This window comes from Euprymna scolopes, chromosome 45 (assembly GCF_053919585.1).
Source record: "Euprymna scolopes isolate OS-2025 chromosome 45, ASM5391958v1, whole genome shotgun sequence".
NCBI lineage: Eukaryota > Metazoa > Mollusca > Cephalopoda > Sepiida > Sepiolidae > Euprymna > Euprymna scolopes.
In genome coordinates, this window is record NC_136526.1 from 47339957 (window position 1) to 47362085 (window position 22129).

Below are 22129 nucleotides of genomic sequence, written 5' to 3' on the forward strand. Positions count from 1 at the left end.
AGAGGGTTGGGAGCTGCAGCCGCACTAATACAAGAAGGCAAACCTATAGCTTTTGCCTCAAAATCACTCACTGAAACCAATGGCAGCTCGTGCATGGAGCTGTGGGACTGCAGCACCCCCAAGTTATTTCTACACAATATTAATGATAAAATTAAAAATAATACGTTTTTTTTAATTATTATTATTTTATTTTTTCTATGTGTACATTATAAAATCATTAAGTTTAATGTCGGTATCTCCAAATTCATATAAAAACAAAAATAAAACTTGCTTGGAGCTGTGAAATTCACAGTTACACTTTCTTAATGAAATTCTCTTCTGCGTATGCGCGCGCATGAGACAGCCGATAAAACCCGCTGGAGGAACTGTCGCTTCTTCTCACAATTTCGCGTCTCAGACGCTCATGAAATTCGATGTTTTGCTTAGAGTGTGCGCCTATGATAACATTTTGTTATTGAAAAAATAAAAAGGGGGGGGGCTTATTTACATTTTATTATTATTATTATTATTATTATTATTATTATTATTATTATTATGTGCATATAACGTGTTCTTATACATAAAATATTGTGCTTTTTTTATTTTTTTTAAATACGCACACTTTTAGCGTTGCAATTTAATTCTGTAGCAGACGGAAATGCAGAACCTGCTTTATTTATTATAAGTATTCAGGGATTTAGCAGTGAAGCTAACACGCGACGAATGGTAAAAATCAAATATACAATAAATAAATCTTACCATAAAAATAAAGTTACTTTTCCATCTACCTGCCTTTTTATTTGTTTGTTTTAAGTAGTTTTAAATGCTATTTATTTTGCAACAAGTAAACTTTACAAAAAAAAAAAAAAAAAAACTGTTTACTTTTTTTCCTAGAAGCAAACAAGCGAAGAAACAGTTTATGTTGAAAATACATTTTAGTTAGATATCTTTTTAACTTGTATGTTTTAGATATGAAAAAAAAAATAGCATTTATTTGCCTCCAACGAGGACAATGTTAGAAGTTTTGCACTTTGAAAAATGTTGTTTTTTTTTACACAAGGTTTGTAAGTAAAAAAAAAAACAATAACAGTGTTTATAATTATACATTTTTAAACTTTACATTGAATTTGTTTAAGATAATACGTATTTAAAAAAAAAAAAAAAGAAATTAGAAATCCTTCTGGGCTGAGACAATTTTAATTTTTTGTTTTCTTTGGGGAGAAAGCTACTTTAAAATTCGATGTTTTATAATGCGTATATATGACATCCTATTTTCTTATACTAAATCTCAACTTTATGGCGATCTTTACTGGCATGGGAAAGTCAGTAAACAGCCAAGTTTGTTTGTTCTTTTTATATAAAAAGCAAGTTATTAAAAGATTTGTAAATAACATTTTGTATCTTTAAATATTTTTGTTTGTTTGCTCACTATATAAAAATGTAAAAAAAATTATTTTTGTATTTTATTTACAACTACATTCTGTTATTAATACATTTTTTAAAATAAATTTTGTAAATAAAACTGTTATTAAATAAAACGCTATTTTCAAATAGTAAATTCCTAAATTAACCCTCGTAGGGAGGCAAGTAAATTTCAAAGTTTTTCTTTTTTGTTTTTATAAAATAATAAGTTATTTTTGAAAGTTTGTTTCGTTTGTTTGCAAAAAAACAAAAAAAAACGCAAACTTTTATTTAATTTGAAAATTTTTAAAGGAATAAATGTATATATTATTTTTATTATTCTGTAAAGTGTACACAATTTAAAAAAAAAAAAACATTTTAGTAAAACAGTTTTTGCGTATTATCCACTTCTGATTGTTATATATTTGGATATTTATTTGAATGTTTGTTTATTTGATTAAAAATTTACTTATATATTCGAATTTCTTTTGCACGATATTGAAACAATACGTAAAATTTTTGAAGCAGCACCCCCACTAATCTCAGGCGCGAGCCGCCACTGGCTGAAACCGAGCAGCACTATGCCAATACTGAGTGCAAACACCTGGCTGTCGTATTTGGCTGTGAACGCTTTTGAACATACATCTACAGCTGCTCCTTTGAAGTTGAGAGTGACCACAAGCCCTTGGGAATGATCTGCCTCAAGAACCTAACAGCAGCACCCCTTCGACTTCAACGGATGCTCCTGAGACTCCAAGAATCTGACATGATCATAAAATATCGACCAGGCAACGAAATGCTACTAGCTGATGTATTATCTAGGCTACCCAACGAAAAGAACAAAGAAGTCATAGACCTAGACATTAAAGTGGACTTTGTGCAGTTTTCTACTGAAAAACTCACACTGATTTGTCAAGCAACGGACAACGACCCCATTTTGGTGAGCTGAAGATGCGGATCCGAAATGGTTGGCCAGACTCTCGCAGGAAACTACACAAAGATCTTCAACCATACTGGTCCTATCGGGATGAGCTCTCCATTGAAATTGGGATTCTGCTCAAAGGCAACAGAATTCTGATACCTCAAGCAATGCATGCGAAGGTACTCGAGAAGATACACTATGGACACCAAGGAAGTGACAAGTGTAAATTAAGAGCTAAAACTTGTGTTTTCTGGGGTGGAATCAACAATGATATTGACATCATAACACAACAATGTGCCGTATGCCAAGAGCTCCAGAAATCCCAACCCGCTGAAACCCTCATGCCGCATGAGATTCCGGTGCGACCGTGGCAAATTTTAGCCAGCGACCTCTTCAATCTGAATGGAATCAACTATCTCCTTGTGATGGATTATTACTCAAAGTACCCCTTCATCCGTAGTCTCAGGGAATTCTCCAGCAAAGAGGTCATTAGTTGTCTCAAGCAAATCTTTGCTGAGCAGGGAGTCACTGAAAGGCTCATAAGCAATAATGGCTCATATTTTAGCTCCCAGCAGTTCAAAGAATTTGCTAAAGCCTGGGAATTTGAGCATATTACCAGCTCTCCCAGATACCCCAATCTAACGGCATGGCAGAACGCTGCATTCAGACTGTCAAAGCAGTTATGAAGAAAGCCAATCGGGACATAAACACAAGCCTCTTGTGTCTGCGATCAACACCGATAGATCATACTATCTCATCCCCGGGTGAATTGCTTTTTAATCGCAAACTAGTCAGCAATCTTCCCATAAAATGTACGAACCAAAATGTCCATAGGGAAGGAATCCAGAATCGTCTGTTACGGAGACAGTTGTCGCAGAAAAGACAACATGACAAACATGCTAAGGATCTCCCCTATCTCACAGAAGAACGAGTACGAGCACAAGACCAAGAGATGACCAAGAGATGGGAAGATGGCCTCCTGCACTGAACCACGTTCCTACATTGTAGAGATGTCATCAGGACAGATTCTTCGCAGAAACCACAGACATCTCAAAAAAGTTGCCCACACATCCAATATGACACAATCAATTACACATAATACACCCTCTCATCATACTCAAGTCACACCACCCAATGTACCAGGCTCACATCCTGCAGAAACTCCCAACACGCATACAAGCATCTGCACGCCATCTGCTGAAACACATAGTCCTGCAGTCCTGCACATATCACACAGTCCAGTACAAACAAACCATTTTGTAACAATCACAAGATCGGGTTGTGTCATAACCCCCCCCCCAAAAAAAAAGATACGATCTGTAGATAAGTTCACTTGTAAAAACTCATTCAGTAATCTCTGGTTAAACAAACAATTCTCTTGTGAAAGAGGGATGTCAACATATGGATTATCTTTCCTTGTTGTTTATAATTCGTGCTGTACGAGTTACTTCCCTTAGAAAATAAAGATGTTTTCCATGAGCTAACACGCTTCGTTTCGCCTCCTTAATATTACACATTCATACTAATAATATTTAAAAAAAAAAAAAAAAAAAGGCACAACACGAAGACACTTGTTCATTGAAAATAAAGAATATTAAATCATTAAACTTATATTTTTTATACAATAAATGTTTTGCTTTTCCTATGTTTTTGTGTTATTTATTTCGTTATTATATATTTTTGCATTTTCGGAGACACTTGTTTGTATTTGACCTTCAATGAACGGCCGCTAGAGGGCATTTCTCATTCAAAGAACAGGGGCCGATAATTCGGCTCGGTCGACTCATGCCATTGTCGTGCAGAAGTGGCCAAATAAATATTGCCATGACCAATAAAAGTGACTTTTCTACCTACCTTGCTCATTTTCAGTGATTTTAAATAGTTTGAAACACTCTTATGTAAAATATTCTGTTTTTACGGCCTGCTAGCCAACAAGACAGCAGTGTCTTGTTTCCCCATGAAGAAGAATCTAGATTGATATCTTGTCGGCTAACAACTAAAACAAATTATGTAACATCTGACGTAATTTTGGGATTGTCGTGAAATACCGATCCGAAATGAGTTTAAAATGATCCGAATTTATTTAAAGAAAACAAAATGTTACGGTTGCTTATATTTTCCTAAGCTCAGGTCTTAAAAACCTGCAAGTAACATATGAAATAAAAAATAAAAAACAAATATAAAACACAATTCTTACTTGAAAGAAAGGCTGAAATGAAAAGCACACACAAAATAGAAAAAAACTTCTTTAAATTCAGTCTTTCAACAAAAAGTTCTTTTCCCTTTCTTTCCTGGAAAGAAAACATGTAGGTTGCAGGTCGTTTTAAAGTTCTTTTCTCTTTCTCTCTTCTTCTCTATCTTTTTTTTCAAACAAACAAAACTTGAAAAGGTTTAAAAGTATAGCTCTCTGAAAGGGGTTATCTTTTCTTCAGCTACTCCAAAAATAATTTTTCCTTTCTCTGAAAGGATTGATTTCTTTTTATTTCTTTCTTTTCTTTCCCCTTTCTCTGAAAGGGTTGGTTTCTTTTTATTTTTTTTCCATTCAAAGGGGAACAAAGATATAAATCCTTGTTGACGAGTTTCTCGTTGACAGCTTGAAATAAATATAGTGACCGGCTCGGTCAATCTTACGTCGGTCTCCTTTCTCTAAAAGGGGTTAACTTCGTTCTTCGATAAATGGTGTGTTTTAAAACACAAAATTTAACCACTCAATAAAGGCCTTCCACCATTAATGAGGAGGTTGAGTGTTTTACGTCGATGGTCTCCACGACAGGTAGCTGATCAGCGGCTTGGTTCCCACCAGTTTTGGCAAATAACAAATAGGATCCTGAACAGAAGTGTGCGTTCTATCCCAACCATTATCAATGGACCAGAGGTCATCTCGTCAGCGTCAGACAAGGCCAAACTATTTGCAAAGAACTTTGCAGCTAATTCTACCCTATGCGACGAAGGCCATCAACTCCCCATATTTCCTCCTATAACACAGAACAAGCTAGGTAACATACAAATATACGTGCATGAGGTCGCCAAGCTAATCAAGAACCTAGATTCCAGTAAAGCAACTGGCTCTGATGGAATCCCAATTATAGTGTTAAAAAAGCTTCAACCAGAACTTGCTCCCATACTTACGAAACTATTTAAGCGCTGCCTTAAGAAGTGCTTTCCGACTCCCTGGAAGACCGCATCAGTTTGCCCTGTATTTAAGAATTCAGGTGATAAGTCATCTCCCTCTCAGTACAGACCAATAAGTCTCCTGTGTGTTATGAGTAAGTTGCTGGAATCCATATTAAATAGAGAAATAGTCAACCACTTCAGCAGGAATAACCTTCTTAGTGACACACAATATGGTTTCTGCTCTGCAAGATCTACTGCAGATGTGCTGACGGTTATATCCCACAGGAGTAGTGAATCTCTTGACAAAGGCTTCCTTTCTAGGGAAATTGCTCTTGACATAACAAAGGCCTTCGACAAGGTATGGCATAAGGGTCTACTTCACAAGATTTCCAGCTACGGTATAACTGGAAATGTTTTCTCAATTATTAAATCATTTCTCTCCGATAGGCTCATAAGAGTAGTGGTAGATGGACAAAAATCGGAGGCCTGCAATATAAATGCTGGAGTCCCTCAGGGGTCAATCCTGGATTCAACTATCTTCCTGATCTACATCAATGACCTCCCTAAACACATACTTAAATCATTTGTTGACATCTATGCTGATGACACGACCATCTACGGCAACACATCAAAGGCTGTAAATGACAAAGTTCTCTCTGATTCTCTCTCCTCTGATCTCGAGTGCGTGGTTCAGTGGGGGAAGATGTGCCTGGTTACCTTTAATGCATCCAAAACCAAACTCCTATCCTTACATCATCAACGCTCTGATCCCCATCTGGCATCAATTGTGATGGATGGCTCTCATCTGGGTGAGGCCCTGTGTTTTGACAAGCTTCTGGGTTTGACCTTTACTCCTGATCTGAAATGGAACATGTACATCAAGTCTGTTGCCAAGGTCGCTGGAAAGATGGTGGGATCCTTCTACCGCTCCAGAAGATATCTCACTACTGATGCAATTCTCTACCTATATAAAAGCCAAGTACATCCGAGGATGGAATACTGTTGCCATATCTGGGCAGGAGCTGCCAAAAACAGCCTATCATGCCTTGACAGAGTACAAAATAGACTTTGTGGCTTAGTGGGGGATGCCCTTTTCTCTACCCTGCAACCCCTCTCCCACAGAAGAGACGTTGCGAGCCTATCCTTGTTTTATCGTTATTTTCATGGCAGGTGCTCGTCTGAACCCCAATCCCTGGTCCCCCCTTGCCAATCTTTCACGAAAAACACCCGTCTAGCTGAATCCACTGTGAAAAATTTCCCCCACTCTATATCTGTGCCTAAATCAAAGCGCGAATTCCATGAACAAAGCTTCTTTCTTAGAACTGCACGCCTGTGGAACTCTGTTCCGTCTGCCTGCTTCCCACCGGACTACAACTTGGATGTGTTCAAGTCCAACGTTAAGAAATTCCTAATGAACCGCCCCCTTAAGTAAACACTTTATCAAATCTCCACACTAACATAATGTACTTGCAATACCCCTTATCCCTGAGTGGCTTCCGGGCCTTGATAAGTGGTGATCACTGTGTAAAAAAAAAAAAAAAAAATTCCAGAAATAAAACTTTACTCTCCGATGTCTTCTCTGGAACTAATTTAAAAAAGGGACTCACAAAGTTGATTTCTGGGATTATTTTACCGGAGTCAATCAGCGTCAAGCAATGATGGTGGCTACAAAGAAAAAGGAAAGGCATTAACAGAGAAAGAGGAGGGGGAGAAAAATGTCCACAAGGACCTAAATGGCATAAAAAGGGAAAGAGAGAGAGAGAGAGAGAGAGAGAGAGAGTGAGTGAGTGAGTTAGTGACAGTGACACATGCATGCACCCACATTCACCAGCTGAAAAGGGTTTCAATTCAAGCAACTGCTGGACAACGGAGGCCAAGATGAGAAGGGGGTAGAGGTTAAGTGAATTTTACAGGTTGGACAAAATGCTGACACCCCCCTCCTTCCTTTTTGCACTGTTGATGGTGAGGTCCATAAAAAAAAAATTTCTGACACATCCACACCATGTTATATAAAATATTACTAGCATAAAATAAAAAGCATTTAAAACTACTTAAAAAAATAAAATTTTCCATGTGGGTAGAAAAGTAACTTGTATTGGTTATAGTAACATTTACTTATGGCATATTTGATTTTTGGCCCTTAGTCTTTTTGTTGGCTTAACCCGCAATTGGCAGTCCCCTCTGATCCAATCAGGCGGAATAAAAAATCTGAGGCAATGAGGCATTACGCCGTTTCTACACTATTGCAACCAGATTTCTGGAATCATAAAACTAAATTTCACATGAAAACAATGGTATCTACGTATTCCTCATATTTTAAAAATGGTTATATCCAAAAATTACGAAAATCGATAAGGTAGAAAATTATTTATTAAAGAAAATAAAAAAATAGAATTTGATGAAAACGGTCATAAAACACAGGAGAATGTAAAAGGGGGGGGTAATTTTCTGTTTTTATTTAAACAAGATGGCGGAAAATTTTCACCTGCTAACACGATTAAAATTTTTTTAAAATAATTCAGTCATATTTGGGTAATTTCGACTGCATAATTTGGAAGCTACGATTGTAATTTATTAGAGTTGACAAAAAAATCCGTTGAAACCAGTTTTTTTTTTTTTTTTAATGGGAAAACTCCATTGATCAACTACAAAAATCTCATCTCAATTCTGTAGAAACGCCGACATTACTTTTGAAATGCCCACGGACATCGATGACTTACAGGAATGTAATATACCGGGGTCTTCCTGTTAAGTCTCGCCGTTTACTGCGGATGACTTTCAAAACTCTAAATCATTTGCCTCGGTAAATATGCTGTTATACCAAGAAAACATCTAGTAAAATAGGAAAAATTTTAAATAAATAAATAAATGTTTCCTCTGTAATCAAAGAGGTCGACATTATTAAGGAATGTCTTTCAATTTTCTGCGAACCTGCATTCGGTTGTCGCCATCTTAGATTTTACACTTACTCGCGTCTTAACTTCAACAACATTTTCTTTTATTAATCCTATCGTCGTTTCTTTGAAGCAGATTATTGAACAAAAAGTAAGTATTAATTAAATTTCTTGGTCCTTATTCGGAGAAGATCCCGTGCTATTTTTTAAAATACTATTTTTAAGTTTTACGATATATTTTGTTTGTTAAGTTGTTAGGTGAAAGTACAGAATAGTTACTAAAGACCTTCCTCTTTCTATGTCAAGAATGGTTTCTAAATACAAATGTGGGTTTGTATTACTGTACACATAGATTCGAAAAAGTTGTCAGAAAACAAATATATAACAAATAAATGTTATTAAAGACAAGATAAGTTACTTTTCTACGTAACTGGATATATTTTTCGTGTTTTTATTTAATGTAACATGTTTATTCAGCTCGAAAAACATACAGTGTTTACCGATGTATGGGAAAATTCAAGATGGCGCCTCACTCCCTCTTTAACACGGTAAGTTTGGGAAAAGGTGTTATAAATAAAAAAAAAACTAGAAAAAATACTATTAAAAACCCGCCGAATATATGTCAAGCTATGTCACGGTAACATATGTTGAGCGAGTTTTTAACAGTATTTTATCCAGTTATTTATTTATAACACCTTTTCCCAAACTTACCGTGTTAAAGAGGGAATCAGACGCCATCTTGAATTTTCCAATACATCGATAAACACTATGTTTTTCGAGCTGAATAAACATGTTACATTGAATAAAAACACGAAAAATATATCCAGTTAGGTAGAAAAGTAACTTATCTTGCCTTTGATAACATTTATTTGTTATATATTTGTTTTTTGACAACTTTTTCGAATCTCTGTGTACAGTAATACAAACCCACTAACGTTATTATTTCAGCAAAGTATCTTCTTTGGATAAGTATCAATTTCTGGGTTTGTTTTACTGTACACATAGATTCGAAAAAGTTGTCACAAAACAAATATATAACAAATAAATGTTATCAAAGGCAAGATAAGTTACTTTTCTAACTAACTGGATATGTTTATTTTTTATATTTAATGTAACATGTTTATTCAGCTCGAAAACATACAGTGTTTACCGATGTATTGGAAAATTTTTAATCGCAACCGACTCTCTCTTTGAGACGGTAAGTTTGAGAAAATGAGTTATAAATAAAAAAAATTTAAAAAAACAGACACAATACTGTTAGAAACTCGCTCAATATATGTTACCGTGACATAAGCTGAGGCACATCCGAAAATTGTTGGGGACAAGAACTGAAATGTTGCCCCTTCATCTCATGGAGTTTCTTTGGCGGAAAAGGGAAAAGGGAGAAGTATTCCCCCCATATAATTATTGCCATCAGGGAGCAATATGTGGTATAATTTTCATTTCCATTAATTAACAAGTTTATTTAATTTTTGTCGTTGATTAATTAACATCGTTTCATTCATGTTTTGTGTAATACGTTAATTAATAAGTTTCTTTTGTTACTTAACATTGTTATATTTTAAGTTCGTTGATTAACTTTTCTTTTTGTTGAAATTTCCGGGCTAACTTCAACTTCACCCGGCGCTTGCAGGTATAGTATTTATGTAACCTTATTTTGTTTCTCTCTCTTTTTTTTTTCATTATAATTATATATTACATTGTTCTACTGATTATTTCAGCGTCCCAAATTAGAACTTGCAAAATATGCTTATTTTTGCTATGTCGTTGCTATAACATTGGACTTGAACACATCCAAGTTGTAGTCAGGTGGGAAGCAGGCAGACGGAACAGAGTTCCACAGGCGTGCAGTTCTTATGATTTTGCGAATTTTAAAAGTTTTCCATTTCCTCCTATCAACATTTTTCCTTCACCAAATTGTAAAAAAAAAAACTTAAGGTTCTGCGGATTAAATCTAATATCATCAAAAATATTGTAAACTTCTCCTTGTCTTAATATAAACATTTTATTATCCATTATATTTAACCTTTTATTCATGAGGCTTTTTTGTAAGATATTTTTCATATGCCGAGACTTGGGTAACCCTTTGTGTGTATTCTACCATTGATTGAGTTAAAATTTAAGATGCGAAAGTTAAATATCCTGGTTCAGTTGCTTTCTAAGGAAACATTCATTATGAACATGCCTTTGTCATATCTAAGAACCTACTGTTGATTTATATATATATATATATATATATATATATATATATATATATAAACAATATATATATATATATATATATATATTTTTTTTTTTTTTACATGGTAGTTACCACTTATCAAGGCCATAAGCTACTCAGGGATAATATCGTAGTAATCATTAGTAATGGAGCTTTGATAAAGTGCCTTACTTCAGGGGATGGTTTATCAGGAATTTGTTTATGTTGGACTTAAAGACATCCAAGTTGTAGTCAGGTGGGAAACAGGCAAACTGGAGAGGGTTCCACAGGCGTGCACTTCTTAGAAAGAAGCTTTGCTCATGGAATCTACGCTTGGATTTAGACACAGATAAAGAATTGGGAAAATTATTGACAGTGGTTTCAGCTAGAGGGATGTTTCTCGTGAAAGATTGGTGAGGGGGGGGACCAGAGATTATGCAGTGATAATGGCTTAAATTTAAGTTTAAAATGGAAAAGTTAAGTATCATGATTCAATTGTGTTCTAAACAAATTATTTTTGAATGTGCTCCTGACATATCAAGGAACCTACTGTTGATATTAAATGCCAAGTGTTTCTGCTTGTGCAGATAAAAAACCTCTCAGATGCACTTGTGATGTTAGGCTGTATAAGGTGTCAACTTTGGTAAAAACTTTCTGTTCCGTCTTTCATCGGATTATTTCGATTATTGATTATCATGAAAGACATTCTGATACAAAACCTATCTGAGAACACTGGCTTATACAGCGATTACATCGACTGAAACCTTGTGAAAATCACACTCAAGATGAGAACAGTAGTCTGATGGATCCAAATAATACAAAATTAATATGATTTTCAGAATCAGCGTCCCAAAATTAGTCTAAATCAGCTTAGAAATCTTAGGTACCAAAAATGTGTTGGCCAGCGTAATAAGTCGTTTTTATTCTTATGATTTTCTGAATTTTAAAAGATTTCTATTTCCTCCTATCAACAGTTTTCCTTCACCAAATTGTAAAAAAAAAACTTAAGGTTCTGTGGATTAAATCTAATATCATCAAAAATATTCTAAACTTCTCCTTGTCGTTATTTTATTATCCATGATACGTACCCTTTTCATAAAGATTTTTGATAAAGATTTTTTTTTTATAAGCTGAGACTTGGGTATTTTTTTTTTGTTCATTCTGCCAATAATAGAAATTTCCTTCTGGTGATCTGTTAGATCAGCAACATGTGGAAAGGCCAAAATCATTTGACGAAGACGCCATTAAAGACAAATGGGGTGGGGGGTAATCCAAAATTAACCAGCCAAGAATTAGCTCAACAATTCAATACAACCCATACCACAATCATTTCATACCTTCACGAGTTCGGAAAAATTTTGAAACTTGGACACTGGGTTTCCTGTGATTTGACCGACGCTCAACAAAATCAAAAATTGTTTACTTATCTTATTTTCTAGGAATCATTGAGAACCATTTTTGCAAAGAATTGTGACTGGAGATGAAGAATACATTCTTTACAAGAATACGCAACGCAAACGGCAATGGTAAAATATGACAATGGTTAAATGAAAACCAAAGTCCACAGGCTTTTAGAAGATTGCAGAATGCGGTGCGAATACTTGGATTAAAGGTTTTGCATGAGTGCAATAGGAATAAGTGAACATATTGTGACCTTATATGGCAGACTTTTCTCAAGCAGGAAGCTCAGAGGCGAGTAATATTAATCCATATAGAACCACACGCAGTACATTAAAATACATGTGAGTTATGGATTATCATTATTTACCAAGAAGATATGGTCTAAGGAAGGTGGCAGGTGAATTGTCCTGAGCTTGATGTTTTTGGTCGATTTAAGCTCACAAGTAAAAACTGGTGTTAGTTTTAACTAAGAAAATAAAAATAAAATTTGGCAAATTGCAAACAGAATCCTGAACAGAAGCATGTGCTCTATCCCAACTATCATCAATGGACCTGAGTTAATCTCGTCAGCATCAGACAAAGCCAAACTCTTTGCCAAGAACTTTGCAGCCAATTCTACCTTTTGCAACCAAGGCCGCCAACCCCCAATATTTCCTCCTGTATCAGAAAACACACTATGTGATATACAAATATCTGTACGTGATGTTGCCAAGCTAATCAAAAACCTTGATTCCAGTAAAGCAGCCAGCCCTGACGGTATTCCAATTATAGTACTTAAGAAACTTCAACCAGAACTAGCACCCATACTTACAAAACTGTTTAAATGTTGTCTTAAGGAGAATTGCTTCCCATCACCCTGGAAAATCTCATCAGTATGCCCTGTATTTAAGAATTCAGGTGATCGTTCATCCCCCTCTCAGTACAGGCCAATAAGTCTCCTGTGCATCATGAGTAAGTTGCCGGAATCTGTGTTAAATAGAGAAGTAATCAACCATCTCAGAAAAATAACCTTCTTAGTGACACAATATGGTTTTCGTTCTGCTAGATCTACAGCAGATGTGCTTACAGTTATATCTCATAGGATTAGCGAATCTCTCAACAGAGGCAACCTTTCTAGGGCAATTGCTCGACATATCAAAGGCCTTTGATAAGGTATGGCATAAAGGTTTACTTCACAAGATCTCCAGCTATGGTATAGCTGGAAATGTCTTCTCAATTATTAAATCATTTCTCTCTGATAGGTTCATAAGAGTAGTAGTTTATGGACAAAAATCAGAAGCTCACAGTATAAATGCTGGAGTCCCTCAGGGGTCCATCCTGGGCCCAACTCTTTTCCTGATCTACATTAATGATCTTCCAAATTACATCCTTGCATCATTCGTAGACATTTTTGCTGACGACACTACCATCTATGGTAGCACATCTAAGACAGTAAACGACCAAATTCTCTCCAATTCTCTCTCCTCTGATCTTGATCACGTTGTACAATCGGGAAAGGAGTGGCTGGTTACTTTTAATGCATCTAAAACCAAGCTTCTATCTTTACATCATCAACGTTCTGATACCCATCTGGCATCAATTGAAATGAATGGCTCTCATCTTGGGGAGGCCTCAAGTTTTGACAGGCTTCTGGGCTTGACCTTTACTCCTGATCTTAAATGGAATACGTACATCAAATCTGTTGCCAAGGCCGCTGGAAAAATGGTCGGATCCTTCTATCGATCCAGTAGATATCTCACTGCTGATGCAATTCTCTATCTATATAAGAGCCAGATACGTCCAAGGATGGAATACTGTTGCCACATATGGGCAGGAGCTGCTAGAAAAGACTTGTCCTGCCTTGATAGAGTTCAAAATAGACTTTGTGGACTGGTGGGAGATGTCCTTTTCTATTCGCTGCAACCTCTATCTCACAGAAGAGACGTTGCGAATTTGTCTTTGCTTTATCATTATTTTCATGAAAAGTGTTCGACTGAGCTTCAATCTATGGTCCCCCCTCGCCAAACTTTCACAAGAAACACTAGACTAGCTGAAAACATTATCAATAATTTTCCCGACTCTTTATCTGTGCCTAAACCTAAACATAGATTCCATGATCAAAGCTTCTTTCTTAGAACTGCACGCCTGTGGAATTGTCTTCCGTTTTCCTGCTTTCCAGCTGTCTATAATATGGTTGTCTTCAAGTCCAACATGAACAAGTTTCTGATGAGCTGTTCCACTTAAGTTAACAAATTTACTGAACTTCCATTACTATCGATTACTATATTGTCCTTTTGACTACTCTACACTCTTTAACCCTTATCTTTGAGTGGCTTATCGGCCTTGATAAGTGGTGACGCCTATGTAAAAAAATAAATAAAATAAAATTGTCATCCTTTGTAAAATATCAGGTTTAATTAATTACATCTAACATCATAAGAAATATTCAAAACATTTCTGTTGATTCAAAAGAGAATGACTGAATTAAAATCATGATTCCTTAAATACAAATAGACAAAGGGTTATTTCTTTTCTGATATTTACTTTCCAATCTAAAATTTTCATCCCTAGAATTTGTAGACTTGGTCGTTCCGTCCCTGTATGTATCTTCCTCGAATGTATTAATACATAGAATATCCCTTTAGGCAGAGTTTCTCATTCACAGTGACCACTTTATTTTGAGTGTTAATTTGCTTTGTTTTAAATTTATATGATTTTTTGATATCATTTTAAAAGTTCAAATGAAATATGTTTGTCATTATCACTTTTTTAATTTATTAAAACAGATTTAATTACTTTTAAAAATAAATGATGAAAGTACTCCCATTTCTCCTACTACTATTTTTTACAGAAATAATGATTACATCCACAACTTGATTAATTTGGTTTCTGTTTGTGAACAGTTATTTTTTCATTGTTTCTTTTCTCATTGTTTTTTTTTTTTAGCCTTCTTTGATCTTTTTTCTTCATAAAAACGTTCAGTGTACAACATTTAATCCAGTAAAAATGTTTATTCTTAGTAGATTCTTAAGCGAGGATGAACAACACAAAACTCTTTAAATACAGAAAAAGCAAGCATTTTTAAACTTGTATAATTTGCAATGCATGTTTCGATCGATCGATTACTCCATTCAGTCTCAAAAGACAAAGGATAACCCCTGTTGGGGCAGCTGCGCATGTAATTGTAAGGCAAGGGTTGTGCAATCCGTAACCAAACCTCTCCTGATTCGACACTGTTTGGGTCCAGTGGTAAGAAGACCAGGACAACTGGAAACAATGCCCAGATAAGCGGAGAGCACATACAGCACCTGGAAGTCCCAAATGGTCACCCATTTTAGTACTGACCAGGCTCAATGTTGTTTAACTTGTCAACGTGATTATACCATATGCATATTATGTTTATACATAATAATTTAAAATTCTCAACTTCTATGGGTAAGCATTACTGAATTCGATTTTTAAAAAGATATTTGCCTCCATTTAATTTCACAAAAACTTCTGGGCTTATTATCATTTTTGAGTGCAGTATTTAAACCAGGTGAAATGTCAATGCAAACGCGAATCTTTTGAGTTTTTTTTTTTAAATAGACAGTGAGTGCTGCCCATTAGCTATATTCCACTTTATAAAAATATCAGTTCTTACTAATCCGTCGAATTTGCTGTATACTTTTTTCTAAGAACTTCTTAAATACTGGCAGAATATTATCTTTGAGTTCTAATTTTGATATCAGTTTTTTTACATTGACCAAAGCAGTCTGTAAAAAGCTTTGTAAAATATTTCTTTTAACTCCTTTTTTTAGACATATTCTCTTGGTCTTTATAGTGAGTGGACTACTTTGACCTTTTCTCGCTAACATGCCCCTATTCTGAATTCCTAGCAGTGGGCCGATATCAGAGGATTTTCTTTCTCACAATACTTATTAACAATGTTGTTTTTTTTCATGCATAACATATTTCAAACTGACATAAATTATTACGCAATAAAAATAAATTAAAACAAAAATCAATTTTTTTTATTACTAATGATTAAATCAAGTAAAAATGCCATTTTTTTTTACATGATTACTAAATTTCAAAAGCTATTTTTTATAGTATTTTCAAGTCAAATTTAGTTATTGTTATATATTTTGTTTATTAAATTGCCAGATAATCTACTAGAATAGCTTTTTTAATATAGTAATAAAGTAAAAAATGGAAATTTTACTTGATTTAATAATTTCTTTTAACTCCTTTTTTAGACATATTCTCATGGTCTTTATAGCAAGTGGAAGAACTCCTTATTACTAGTCAGTGTGTGTAGCATAAAACTTGTTACATGTACAATGCGTCTCATTTTTCATTCTCTTTAAGTAAGTTTTTCATCGTAACTTTCAATCTGAACCCTTTAATCATCTGAAAATAAATATAAGCTGTGTTGAACAGCACCAAAATTAGAATTAACATTCTTTATAGAACCACATCACTTTTGAGATGAGGATAGGTTATTCGTATTATTTGGATTTTTTGGACTACTGTTCTTGAGTGTCATTTTCACAATGTGTCAGTCGATGTAACCTCCGACCCTCTTCACGTGTGTCTTATTAAACTCAGGATGTTTCTATCAAACTTTGGAATTTAAATGGTTTATTTCTTTATTTACATAACTGAAAAATCCTAACGACCTCATGCCTGATGGAACGAGAGCATGCTACCCTTGTGAATAAAGGGTCCTATTTAAAATTCTGTCCAAATCTCCGAGTTTGACAGAAACATTCCAGAGTTCAACAAGAAACACCTGAAGAAGGTCAGAGGTTACATCGACCACAATCTTGTGAAAATAACATTCAAGATGAGAACAGTAGTCCGAAGAATCCAAATAATACGAACAATATCATGTTCCAATTATTTTTTCTTTATGTGAATAAAGCAATCACTAAACATTGTTGAATTATCTCCTCGTCAAACTGCTAAACTTTTAAATTCTTTCTCTGTATCTTGCTTCCTGACTGTACAAACATGCAAACATTTAAGTGTAATGTGAACATACCTCTTGCTTCCCAACTCCATATTAAGAATGTCCCTGTAGGCATGGTCATTTGTAATACCATCTAAATGTGTACTTTACAATTAAATCATAAACACACGGTTTTGTATAAATTATGTTTGTTTATGTAAATAAAACATTTATTAAACATTAAACATTTGTCATCATAGAACAAAGATTCATAAGATATTTGGGTTTATTAAAACAGATTGAATGACAATTTTTGCCTTTTATTATTATTATTTTACAGAAAAACATGACAACACCCACAAAAGATGAGCCTGTTTCTGATACATCTTCCTCTTCTGGTGAATCTGAACCGAGTAAACACATAAAAACGAACACAGAGAAGAAAACATTTTCCTGTGACACGTGTGATTCTTCATTTTCTCATCAAACAGATTTGAAAAGACATCTGCGTAAACACACTGGAGAGAAACCATATTCCTGTGAAACATGTGGATCTTCGTTTTCTCTGAAAGGAAATTTAAAGAAACACATGCAACGGCACACGGGGGAAAAGCCATTTTCTTGTGACATTTGTGACTCTTCATTTTTTCAACGGTCACACTTGAAAGACCATTTGACTATACACACTGGAGAGAAACCATTTACCTGTGGAACATGTGGATGTTCGTTTTCTGCAAAAACAAATTTAAACAGACATATTCGTATACACACTGGTGAGAAATCATTTTCTTGTCACATATGCGAATCTGCATTTTCTCGGCAAGCAGACTTGAAAAGACATGTCCGTGTTCATACTGGTGAAAAGAAATTCTCTTGTGAAATATGCAAGTCTTCATTTTCTCGAAAAGAAACTTTGAGAGGACACATGCATACACACACTGGAGAAAAACCATTTTCTTGTGAAATATGCGGATCTTCCTTTTCCCAGCAAGCAAATTTGCGAGATCATGTGCGTGTACACACTGGAGAGAAACCATTTTCATGTGAAATTTGTGGGTCTTCGTTTTCTCGTAAATTAAGTTTGAATATACACATGCATATACACACGGGAAAGAAACCATTTATCTGTGATGTATGCGGATATTCATCTTCTTTGAAAGGAAATCTAAAAGGTCACATGCGTAAACACACTGGGGAGAAACCATTTTCATGTCAAATTTGTGGATCTGCATTTTCTCATAAAGCAAGTTTGAAAACGCACCTAAGTATACACACTGGATTATATACTCGGTGAACAAAGTGAAAGAGAGCGATAAACAATTGCACTTAAAGGGATGGTTATAATCATTAAAAAATCTTTTAGTTAAAATGTATTAGATAGTGGATTATCAGGTAGGATGCACCATCAGCAGATCAAACAAAATGAGAAGATAAGTGCAACACCAAATGCAGTAGATCAAATCTTCATTTTTTGTGAAAGTGAAGTTGAGAAAACATAAGTATATACTCAGTGAACCAAGATCAAGAGAGCTATAGACAATTGCACTTAAAGGGACAGATTTGAATTATCCATAGGAGATTCCATAGTCTGAATCAGTATCCATTAGGCCAATTATGCACTCTTGACTGTTTAAGAACTTAATCAATTTAATATAACATGATTATATGTTGAGCTTAAAAAATTGAGTAGTTTTAAAAAAATGGAAGACTCAAAGAAAAAAAAATATAAGGAAGACAGGCAGAGATTTAATAAAAAGTTTTCATACTGCTACCCAGAAATGATGGAAAGACATTTTTTTTTTGATGAATTTGGAGGAAAAGAATAATCTGATGATTTTTGAGGAAATATTTTATTAATGTCACCGTCCACAATACATGTATGGAGTACTGACTGAATCTTTCCCATAAGATTAGAGTGATGCAGTCCTCTTTCCCTGCTTCAAGCATAGGGGATTGACACCTGTGCAGCTATTACAGACGCATCAACAGCTAACCAGCCAGTGACACTTAATTTACGTGGGTCAAACTGGCTTCCCTTGGAGGAAGTTTTATGAGAATCCCAAGTGCACAAGAAATCTTCAGTCACTTGTGTCACATGAGCATCAGTCTCATGTCTGCTGAGAAAGTTCAGAAATCAACAGGATCGATTAAAATCAGATTATGAGAATCGTTAAAAGATATTTCACTTGGAACGTACTAAAGTAAATTTGAGAAAATATAAGATCTCATTGAATACAAACTGTGGTGTTCCCTGGAAGCTGAGTGACAACAAGTCTTCCCAGATTTTGCAGTACTCTCCACCTCTTTCAATAACATTTGCAAATAAATTTGCATTATTGCAACATCTGTTTGTCGTTGATTTCTTGTTGGCAGTGGCCATTGTTCTTCACTGGAATTTTTGTTCACAAGATTAAATAAAATGAGAAGAAAAGTGCAACACCAGTAGATCAAATCTTTATTTTTTTCTGAAAGTAAATTTAAGAAAACGTAAGTATATACTCGGTGAACCAGGTGCAAGATAGCTATAAACAATTGCACTTAAAGGAGATCTGACATCCTGTAGGATGCTCTATCAATAAACAGAACAAAATGAGAAGTAAAATGCAAAACCAATTAACTATGTCTCAATATAACCAAAGGGTTGCTAGATTGGCTTTTTGAAAGCCAAACTTTGCAAGCAAAGCAGTTTGGCCTAAACAAAATCGTATCTAGCCTTTTTCAAAGTGTAATGTATGAAAAATAAGGAAGGATAAGCAGAATTTTATATTTTAATAATTATAAAACTTTGTGGACCGCCCAGGCATCCTCGCTTGTTTGAATCTTGTAATATATATATATATATATATATATATATATATATATATATATATATATATAAGTGAATTTAGTTTACAAACAAATGGCTACACATAAGCATACATGTTTCAGCGAAAACCCAGTAAGGGAATCGCATCGTCAGGCCAAGGACAAGTTGTCCTTGGCCTGACAGAGCGATTCCCTTACTGGGTTTTCACTGAAACATGTATGCTTATGTGTAGCCATTTGTTTGTAAACTAAATTCACTTATTTTGGCTCTGTCTAAACATTGAGCACTCTTTTGGGTGACACACTTATATATTTTGTTTTAAACAAACAAATAATTACTACCAATACAATATATATATATATATATATATATATCAACTATAATAAAAACGTATTTCTGTCTGTTCATGATTTGATTAATATGTACAAAAGGTAGACTTTTGCTACTTAATTTTCATACTAAGAACAGATGTTTACACTTACATTCCTAGAAGATTTTTATATTCAAGGAATAACGTCATTTGCATATTACAGTAAAGAAAATCTATTTTAATACTTAGCTCAGTAATATTGTTTTCGTAATAGAATTGCCTTCATTGTTCTATTGGAAATATCTTTTACAGTTGATTTATTTAATTCGTTTTTAATTTAATTAATATTTTATTTTCAATTTTTATTAGCTTACACCAGTTGCTTTTAAAAACAGAAATTTATTTAAGCTGTGAAAGTTATTTCCTGTTTGATTTTTATATGCGAAAATTGTATTTTTTGCTTCCATAAATTTTGCATCATAACAGGGGTTTAAATATTCTGTGTATCTTAAGTACTATGCAACTAAACCGTCTGCATAACAATGTTTTTCAACCGAACAACACCGAGTGTATCCAGCTAATAGATAACAATAACAATGCCCTAATCCTTTTGGCAACAAGCCAAACACTATTTTACTTGGTTAAACCTGAAATTAGCGACCAACTTCTAAAATATCACAGCGATGATGAAAAGTATGTGTGTTTTTCTAAGGAAAATTAGTATAAATTAATGTGACGCCTCCATTCAGTCTTAAGGGACAATGAACACTCCTATAATGGTAACTGCACATATAATTGTGATGCAAGGGTTGGACAATCATTAACCACACCTGAATCAGCACAGCTTGGGTCCAGTGGCAAGGAGAGCCCCAAAACTGACTGGAAACAATGCTGAGATAAGCAGAGAGCACATACAGCACCTGGAAGTCCCAAATGGTCACCCATCTAGTACTGACCAGGTTCAATGTTGCTTAACTTCGGTTGTCTGATGGGAACCGATGTGTCAACATGATTATGTTGCATTACATAAATTAATGCATATATAATAAATAGAACTGTGAAACTGACAACAGCATATTCTTTTCATTATTTGACTCTTGAGTATATATCTGTTAATATCTTTTATGATTTTATATAAACTGATGTGGTTCTCGGTTGCTTGACTGTATCTTACTGTGTCGGATAAATACTTGAGAGTCAAAAAGATGAAAAGAATATTCTGTTGTCACAGCCCTAGTAATAAATCAGCAAACACGTGAAAGTTATGCAGGCAGGCAGGTAGAAATGCAACTTTTCTTGCATTTGATAATAGTTATTCGTTGTATATACATTTTTTGTTTGTTTTTCAGCTCTTGTTTTGTTTTAAGCTTAAATTCAGTTTTGGAAACTGGTGTGCATCTACATTCTGTGGCAAAGAGAGTTGCAATTTAAACGAATGCCAAAAGTAATTGGTTTTTATAACCATCTTCATTCTTTCTACATTTAAATGCACTGTATACTCCTTTCCTCTTCCAAACCTAAGTAAAAGTCTTCACATGCTTCTAAATCATAATTTTCAACCAGTAAAAATGCGTCCTTGTTGATTTAATTCGAAAATATACTAAGATAATACAAAATCAGAAACTGCAAAAACGAGAAAATAAACAGGAAAAAAAAGAGATGAAAGCTGCCAGAAATCTGAAAAGGACTCCAGAACGTATGCCCAACACCTACCCATCGTCTTTAGTTGTGGGGGGGGTAATATTAAAAAGAACACTCAGAACTCAATCACAATCTCTATCATTTTGCTCACATATTCATACACATTAATAAAGGGCCAGGCAAAAAGAAACAGAAAAAGGTAGGCACACACTCAGTGTCATGCTACATACACTACATACACATTCATGCTAACAAATATGCTACACACACTACATACACATTCACACTAACAAATATACTACACACACTACATACACATTCACACTAACAAATATACTACACACACTACATACACATTCACACTAACAAATATACTACACACACTACATACACATTCACACTAACAAATATACTACACACACTACATACACATTCACACTAACAAATATGCTACACACACTACATTCACATTCACACTAACAAATATGCTACACACACTACATACACATTCACACTAACAAATATGCTACACACACTACATACACATTC

General features: G+C 34.6%; 1 protein-coding gene across 1 annotated transcript; it reads left to right on the plus strand.

Annotated features, from left to right (window-relative positions):
- Window positions 1–8373: 8373 nt before the first annotated feature.
- LOC145269543 (uncharacterized) lies at window positions 8374–19265 on the plus strand. Its single transcript, XM_080125302.1, has 2 exons — window positions 8374–8461; window positions 17164–19265. Exon 2 carries the CDS (start codon window positions 17170–17172, stop codon window positions 18115–18117), a length of 948 nt encoding a protein of 315 aa, XP_079981428.1. The 5' UTR covers window positions 8374–8461; window positions 17164–17169; the 3' UTR covers window positions 18118–19265.
- The last annotated feature ends 2864 nt before the right edge of the window (window positions 19266–22129 follow it).